Raw genomic sequence first — 8,954 nt, 5'->3', positions numbered from 1 at the left:
AGTTACTTTCAAAAGGTGATTTATTTTGATCGATTCCGTAGACATCAGTGTTTATATCCCAACTATAAATTTGTATCCCAGTACTTCTGTGATAATCTGAACTATTGTAAGACAGAAATAATGATACTGTGTGGTTAAAATAGACTGTTAGTGAAGCTATGTCTATTTATGACAACTGTTCTCTCTGGTTAAGCGGTAGCACCATGCACGATTAATCGCAATTGCATAAAAAAAAAGAAAAGAAAAAAGTTTTAATGTCCCAGACCCCCATAAGGCCCAGAAAAAAGACCTTGTGGGTCCCCTGGTTTTTCATTAAAACTAGAATACTAGAAACATAATATATAAGGTATATATAACAATATTTTTTTTTAATCAAATTGTTTCGCTGCTGCTCCCAATTTCATAAGAAGCTACTCCAAATTAGGTTTGCATATGAAAAACACGCTCAAGTGTGCCACAGCCGTACGCAGCACCCACCATCAGGGTCCACGAGGTCCGGACCTCTGTATTTAATAATGAGGTGTAGATATAATAAAGGTTGTGAAATGATTGTCTAATATTAACTCTACTTTGGTGCTGCACGGGTATATTGCACAACGCTAAGATTACAGACATTCTCATCTGAGCTGTCAGTAGTCAAACACCGCTCATTAATGTAAAAAATGTTTGAAATGACCAATCAAATCAAAGTAGGCAGGCTTTATGTTCACAGAAGCTGCTGAATGATGATCATGAATTCAAGCGAGACGCTTCGGTCATAAAGTGTGAGATAAACAAACTCAGCATTTAATATTTGTCAGCTGTTTTACAATAGAAATGTTAAATGATCAACAGAAATATTCAGGGATAAAAATATAAACTTTTGTTTAATCTAGCAATTTTTTGTTGAAAATATAGGCTACATGATTCATTATAATTCATAACTGTCAATGTGACGAGATATACTTTGTGACAATGTGATTAGATGAGAAACAATAACGAAGCCGTTCATCAGGCATACAATTAAAAATGAATGTGCATGCGCACTCCGAAACAAGCCCAAACGGATGAGAAGAATGGCAACGGAACAAATCAAGGAGATGCGCTGAATGAAAATGCACATAACATTCACTCTGTGACAGTAGATGGCGCTGATGGTACATTCAGCCGTAAGCCATAACAAAGCAGCTGCTGTACTTTGTGTTTTCTAAACAGTATTTAAATATGCTGTTGGTTGGTAGCAACAAACCAACCACGTAAGTCGAATGCGTATGGCTGTCACGCTGGAAGCTCATAATTTTATTTTATTTGAGATGTGCGCAGTGTTCGAATTGTGTCAAAACTCTTGGGGGTCAAAAAACTGTTTGTTCTTCATTGGATTTTTTTTTTTTTTTTTTTTTTTTTTTGGACAAAATAATTTTCCAGGACATTTGATGTTTTCTCTCATTTCCCATGTGTTTTTGTTGTGGTTTTGGTCATTATTTTTTCCAGGTTTTCTAGGTTTTTCAGGATGCATGGGAACCCTGTCTCTCTCAGTTCAGCTTTGGCCAAAGGGAAGAAAAACAATCATACAGAGAAGTGTTCATTTAAGTCTTCAGCTTTATTGTAAAATTATCAGGGTTTATACAGACTCCTTCACACACAACACGGATGCACTCCACCCACACAGAATCCTGTTTGTACAAGCAATTTCCCTTCATTAACAGAGCATCCTTATAGTTCCTCTGCACATTTGTAGAAGGAATATGTGGAATATTGGTTTCAGAGAAACAACAGATTATCTTTTCACAGGATAATGGAACTCTTAATCCATAACAACTTAATAAATTACATTGTATGTTTCTTGTTAACCCATTCATGATATTCATTTAGTAGTTTTTTTTAGTTACTTGTCTATGTTTTTTTTTTTCAATAAAATATATTTTATTCACTAAAATCACTGACATAAAAAAATTACCCTTTTCACGGTCTGTGGTGTTATCAACATCACAAATCTAGTAAACGTTTTAATATTTTTATTTAAAAAAAATAAATAAAGGTGTAGTAAGCAATTTTTGAAAAACACTGTTGAAAGTGTATAGGACAGAGCACCACAACAAACTTGTACCCGATCAGCAGTAGGGGGCGTGTCCACTCATGACGAGCCAATCAGCAGTTCACTCATGGTGGGGAGGAGAGAAAGCGAGCCAATCAGCAGTAGGGGGCGTGTCCACTCATGGTGGAGGAGGCGAGAGAGAGGCCAAATCAGCAGTAGGGGGTGTGTCCACTCATGATGGGGGAGGAGAGCAAGAGAGCCAATCAGCAGTAGGGGGCGTGTCCACTCATGATGAGCCAATCAGCAGTATGGGTGGGTTCACTCATGGTGGGGAGGAGAGAAAGCGAGCCAATCAGCAGTAGGGGTGTGTTTACTCATGATGGGGGAGGAGAGAAAGTGAGCCAATCAGCAGTAGGGAGGGTGTGTCCAGACAAATGTGGGAGGAAAGAGAGTAAGCAAGAGTGAGATTTGAAGAAAGACTGTAAGTTTAGATGGCTGAGAGCCATTAGAAAAAAAAAAAAGCTCAGAGGAATATGACTGGAAAAAGAAGGGTTATGATCAGGCAAGAGCTTTAGGACCTGTGGTAATAGAAAAGTTATGTGAACTCAACAACTGAAACAGAACTCAGGTTGAATGAGTTATAGTAAATTTGTAGTTACCAGCATGATAATTGTATAATAATTGTATGATTAATGATTAATTAAGTGATGATTGAGCATTATCAAAGACACCTGCTGTTAGCAAGCAGAATCACAGGGGAAAGGGGAACAAGAAGAACAGAAAAATCATCGTAAATAACTTCTAAAACTTAGGATAACTTCCCAACTATGAAGTCAATGTAATGCCACATATATTTGCCAAAGAATAAAGTAATTAAATAAAGTTTTGCAAAAGAAAACGAAAATATTGAGCAAAATAAAAGGTTGCTTTGCAAACAAAAATAAAGAAATGCAAAAGTAAAATAAAGTATTGAGAGAAAAAATATGTTTTGCAAATAAAAATAAATCAATGACTGCTGTAAAAGAAACGCATCTCTGCAACATTTTGTTTTGCACAGATGACTTTCCAACACTTCTCTGTCCGTTTCAGTTCATGGCATTGTTTTGACATGGGGGCGGGAACAGATTAATTTTGCACCCCTGAGAGGAACTGTATTATATGGGGGCTTCATTCAAACTGACCTGAAGTGCTGTTTGTGTGGTTTCCAAAGGTTTATTGGAGTTTAAGGTTTCTTTATATTTCCATCAGGAAAAACTCTGAAAAACCCTGGACCACAAAACCAGTCATAATTTGCACGGGTATACTTAAAGCAATAGCCAACAATAGGTCAAAATATATTATTTTTCTTTTATGCCAAAAATCATTAGGATATTAAGTAAAGATCATGTTTGATCACATTTTGATCCAAATGTCCATCAGTGATGTGACAGTACGAGCCTCAGCATCACTGCAGTATACGCCTACTGGGGTTTTGCAAAATGCAAAATGCATGTCTGACTCATATGAAATATTATTTGTGTGATCAAGTGTTGTCTGCTGGTCATTTCACTTTTAAATGCATGATACCCTATAAGCAAAGTTATGTCCAGAAGATGTCTTGGCACACATTGAAAAAACATCCACTGAGGAGCCAGAATGAAAGTTTTTATGATGTTTATTTCTTGACATCCTCTGAACGTCCAATATAGATGTTCATGAAACCCCTATACAAGTTTAAAAAAATAAATAAAAAAAACTCAGATCCATCCATAGACAGTAAAACACACGTTCACACCTTCAGACAACTTATAATCTGTAAATCACACTTTTTTTAAATAATTATTTTATAAGTATGTGTATATTCTATTTGTTTCTAAGAGCAGCTCAAGTGTCTCAGTACCGTCTCCTCACAGCAAGAAGGTCTCTGGTTTGAGTCCCAGCTGAGCCAGAAAGTCTGAGCCCAAAGACTGTTCTGCCAGTTTCCTTAAATACCCAGATCAGAACAAAAGAGTTGTATATACATTACACAAATATTTTTGGGATTTCTTGGACCAACTCTCATGCCCCAAAGGGTTGAACCTGGTTTCGGAGGAGAAGAGCAATGATTATCAGAAGGACCACCCAAAAAGGAGAACAGAATTCTCACATTTTTTTTTTTAAGCTTTCACATAATATGATGAATATCTGGTGAAATTGAGACCATTTTATCAGTCACACTGAGACAAAGTGATACCAAACATGAACAGGAAAAAAACAAGATATTCACAAGATACCTCAAATGTTTTTTATCAACATTCTTAGTGAACTTTCAGTGACTTGAATCAGGGGGAAAGGATCTCCCTCCCTCCATAGATGGGCGAGGTGAGAAGTCTGGGCAAGGTGGTCCTTATTCTCCAGATGAATGAGTTTTATTGTTCTATAGCACAATGTTTGATTCCATGTTCTGTCTTAGCAGGAAACCCACTCTTACAGTACAGACCACAGCTCATCTGTGAACACATAGGCTACTGTATTGCAGGACTGTGAGCAAATAATGAAATCAGGCAGGTATACTTTAAACACAGTTACTGGAGGCACAACTGAATCTCAAACACAGAGTCTCTGCCAGGATGAAGGAGAAGCTCGAGTGTGCAGTAAGCTGAAATTTATTCTAAAGTTGAGATGGAGTTGGTAATTGAGCAATAATGTTTTTTTTTTTTTTTTTTTTTTTAAAAAAAGAAAGGTTGATTAAAGGGTAATGGTTATTAATTTATATTTGTGTGTTTTCTCTCTGTTTGTCAGGAGGAAGCAGGTGTTTGGTGTGGATGACAGTGTGTCTCGGGATCATTTGTGTTCTTCTGCTGGTCTTCATCATACTGCATCACATCTCCATCACAGCAGAGAGAGAATCTCTGTTCAAGAGTAACAAGAACACAGTTGAAGAGTTCAATCAGACCATCAACAGATCACAGGATGAGAACACTAATCAAATGACTGAAAAAGACCAAGTGAAGAACAACTTCAACTCTTTGAGTCAGAAGAATCTGGAACCGAAGACCAGTGCCAAAGATCTCACTGATGAGAAAATTCAGTTACAGAACTATTTGAACTCTTTGAGTCAGAAGAACCTGGAGTTGGAGACCAGAGTCAAAGATCTCACTGCCAAGAAAAGCCAGTTACAGGGAAGTGTTGATGATTTGAATAAGAAGAAACAGGAGTTAGAAAGAAAAGTCACATCTTTGAGTGAAGAATTAAAGAAGGAAAAATCTAAACAAGGTCAGTACAAATATGTTTTTAAGTAGATTCTGTTTCATACCTCTCTTTTCTTTATACATAGAGTTTGTTAAAAGGTAGTTTCTGTTAGGAAATCTGTCTGGTCCTGTTTGTTTGTTCAAATCCAATGAGTCAAAGAGCTGGTCTGAGAGCAGGCAGTACTGCAGGAATCATGGTGGTGATCTGGTCATTATCAAAACTGAACAGAAGCAGGTGAGTTTGTGTGGATGTGTTTATGTGTTAAAGGAGAAATAAGAGGATCACAATTATTCCTGTTTTTATTCACACACAGAAGTCCATATCTTCATTCATCAAGGAGAGTGTGTGGATTGGTTTGTCTAAGACTGAGAACAAGGGCAACATGAAATGGGTGGATAATTCAACACTGAAACAAGGGTAAGAGACAAAACACTCACAGACAATCAATGCAAATGTATCTTAAACATGAGACAATCACAACCTCTAAAAATCAACTGAAGACACAACTCATCCACAAACACCAAAACCAAATTTTTTTTTTTTTTACCAAAACGCAACACTTCTCTCTATTACGTTTGCTCTTGCTTCAGTTCTAAGTTCACTCTTGCCAAATGTCATTCAGGTTTTGGTATGAACAGCCAAATAATGCAGGAGGAAATGAGGACTGTGTCGAACTGATGCCTTTAGACACCATCCAGAACTGGAATGATCTCTCATGCTCTGAGAAGAGAAAGGGGATTTGTGAGAAATAGGGTATTGTCATGTTTTTAATTGCATTATTTTATGGAATTAATCTTATTGTGACAGTACAAATTCTAAATTCTGCTTTTATGATATCAATTTAATTTTATTAATACAATTTAATTTTCTATAACATACAAAACTGCAAATGGATATAAAATGAAAATGTAGAATGTCAAAATATATGTATATATAGATATTGCTTTAATAAACTTAATAAACTTTTTAAAACATTTTTTTAAATTATTACCATTATTACCAAAGCATTTTTTTATGTAATCACTGAAGTGTGTTTCACGATTTTGGAAAACAGAGTTTCTGAAAAAAAAAAAAAAAAAAGAATGTTTTGAATATTTATACACTCACAAATTTCAACAATCAGCATATGAAACACAACAATGGTGGCATGCTACATGCCAGCATACAAAACTCTACTCTTTATGGCTCCCAGCATGCATTTCAACATGAATAAATTATGCTGCTAAATTCTTTTACTATTTATATATGATTTTTTAATTGTCACAATTGTTAAGGTTTGAATGATGTGTTGATGTCTAAGTGAGTCTCAACTATTACAAAAGAGTTTGTGTTGATGGCTGAATTTATTATTTTTGTTTATTTGTATATCTTTGTATTAACAACTTGTAAGTTTGAGTAAAACATTATTGAGAAAAAAAGGCAATCGTTTTGCTTCATGTTTTCTAAGTACACTCAACAAATTACATTTTACAGTGTAAATATAGTGTCACATTTTTCAATATATGAAAAGCAGCAATTCCTCATGAATTATTCAATATATTGTAAAATATTAACACAATATATTATTTCTTATATTTTTCAGAGTATTTAAACAATTTAAAATATTGATCACAAATATATGGAAATATATTTTCATTATGTAAGCGATGCATATAGAGCCTGTTCTTCCAACTTTAATTTCAAGTCATCAAACAGGATTTATTTGTGGTCCTAACCATTTTAATAAGTTACAAAAAATGCAAACTGACATAAAAAGTAAAGAGTCAAACTGTCTAACTAAATGAAACACCGATTACCATAATGGTGACCACGTATTTTCAATAAACCTCTAAACCTCTGTTAATTCTCAAAATGAACTGTAGACAAGTGACAGAGTCATTCTGGTTTCTAATGAGAGGGATTTTATGTATTTTCAGTTGATTTCATCTAACGCTGTGGCTGAGAGTCAAAGTCTTAGATGAAACATCATAGTTCTTGTGTTCTTCAGTGATTCTGCTCGTTATCATCAGGTGTCTTCAATATTTGAACAGTTATCACTCAATTAATCACTTAAGTATCTAATTAACACTGCTTCAGTGTTACTTTAATGCACTGCCGGTGGTTCCCATATGAACACAGAGCGGTGTTAATTTTAACAGTGGGGAATTTACTGTGAGTAGTTGCACGTACTCTAAAAATTTAGTTTCAGTTTAATAAGAATTTGATTTGCAGGCAGCCTCTATTTTGGGCCCTATTGTTTACAACTGTTCCTGTTTCCTCCGCCCTATGTGGATTCTGCATTCCTTGTTTAGCAAGAGAATGGTATCAGGCTCTTTTTGCTCTTTTGAAGAGCTTGAATGTTGTTTTGCTTTGCCTAGATCCCCTCTTTTCAGATTTTAGCAAATCAAATGCTTCATAAAGAAAGTATTTAACTCCTTTCCAGGGCTTCCCCTCTTCCTCACCCACTGAAACGCTGCTTGATTTAAATCGAAACAGCAAGGGGCTTATTTCATGTATACATGATACAAGATCCACACAATTTAGATGGTATTTGAAGGGCCTGGCAGTGTGATTTGGGCATAGACTTTACACAGAGAGAATGGGAGGATGATCTATGTCAGGTACACTCTCCCTGTGCTAGACATGGTCTACTCTAAGTCAAGTCAAGTCAAGTCAAATTTATTTATATAGCGCTTTTTACAATTGGTAATTGTTTCAAAGCAGCTTTACATATTAGGAGCACAGAAAAAAGAGAAATGGTTAAAAATAAGCTGTACAAGCAAGCGTGGTAATATGTAACATATACAAGATGGTGCTACATTAAGCCAATGTCGGCTGACTCCCAGGGGTGGAAAAAACCCCCTAGGAGAAAAACCCAGCGTGCTAGCACTGGGAAAAAAGTCCTAGGAGGGAAAAAAACCCTTGGAAGATATATATAATATATGTAAATGGATATGGAGATCAAAATCTGAATTATACATTTTTATTATAGAGATTAAAAATAGATTATATATAAATATATGTAAGCGGATACGGAGATTTAAAAATCTGAATTATAGATGCAGCCAGAACTGGATCAGTAGGCCCATTGTCTCCTGGGCTACGTTGTAGTCAGGTCCAGACACAGGTTCTCCATCTGATCTGGATACGGCCTGGATCCAGCACCCGGCAAACCTCAGGATAAGCAGAGAGACTGATATTAGCGTAGATGCCATTCTTATTCTGATGTACAGGTATATCTAGTGTTATAGGAAATGTTCTCGGTTCCGGCCGACCTAATTATTGCAGCGTAACAATCCTTTAACGGATTTGAAAAATGTTAATGTATTGATAATGTGTTATGTGTATGCAAGAGCAAAGAGATGTGTTTTTAGTCTAGATTTAAACTGACAGAGTGTGTCTGCTTCCCGAACAATGCTAGGAAGATTGTTCCAGAGTTTAGGTGCTAAATAGGAAAAGGATCTGCCGCCTTCAGTTGATTTTGATATTCTGGGTATTATCAACTGGCCTGAATTCTGAGATCGCAATAGACGTGAAGGACTATAATGCACCAAGAGCTCGCTTAGATATTGGGGAGCTAAACCATTTAGAGCTTTATAAGTAAGTAGCAAGATTTTAAAGTCTATACGATGTTTAATAGGGAGCCAATGTAATGTTGACAGAACTGGGCTAATATGGTCATACTTTCTGGTTCTAGTAAGAACTCTAGCTGCCGCATTTTGGACCAACTGTAGTCTGTTTAAAAGCCGAG

At 35.9% G+C, this 8,954-nt stretch overlaps 1 protein-coding gene across 2 annotated transcripts in view; it reads left to right on the top strand.

Annotated features, from left to right (window-relative positions):
- The first annotated feature begins 4,400 nt into the window (after positions 1-4,400).
- Positions 4,401-8,954, top strand: part of LOC125271364 (CD209 antigen-like protein C) — a 30,748-nt gene continuing 26,194 nt past the window's right edge. The window contains exons 1-5 of one of the 2 annotated variants that reach the window (XM_048195432.1): positions 4,412-4,626; positions 4,775-5,248; positions 5,337-5,458; positions 5,538-5,641; positions 5,847-6,642. In XM_048195432.1, coding sequence (XP_048051389.1) covers positions 4,527-4,626; positions 4,775-5,248; positions 5,337-5,458; positions 5,538-5,641; positions 5,847-5,976 — 930 coding nt within the window. In that variant the 5' untranslated portion in view covers positions 4,412-4,526 and the 3' untranslated portion in view covers positions 5,977-6,642. Of the gene's footprint in view, positions 4,627-4,774; positions 5,249-5,336; positions 5,459-5,537; positions 5,642-5,846; positions 6,643-8,954 lie in introns of those variants that run through there. The other variant, XM_048195431.1, reaches the window with a different exon arrangement.

Source organism: Megalobrama amblycephala, linkage group LG7 (assembly GCF_018812025.1).
Source record: "Megalobrama amblycephala isolate DHTTF-2021 linkage group LG7, ASM1881202v1, whole genome shotgun sequence".
In the NCBI taxonomy this organism is placed as follows: Eukaryota; Metazoa; Chordata; class Actinopteri; order Cypriniformes; family Xenocyprididae; genus Megalobrama; species Megalobrama amblycephala.
The sequence above is the reverse complement of the archived record's forward strand: the minus strand, read 5'-3'. Positions and strand labels throughout refer to the sequence as shown.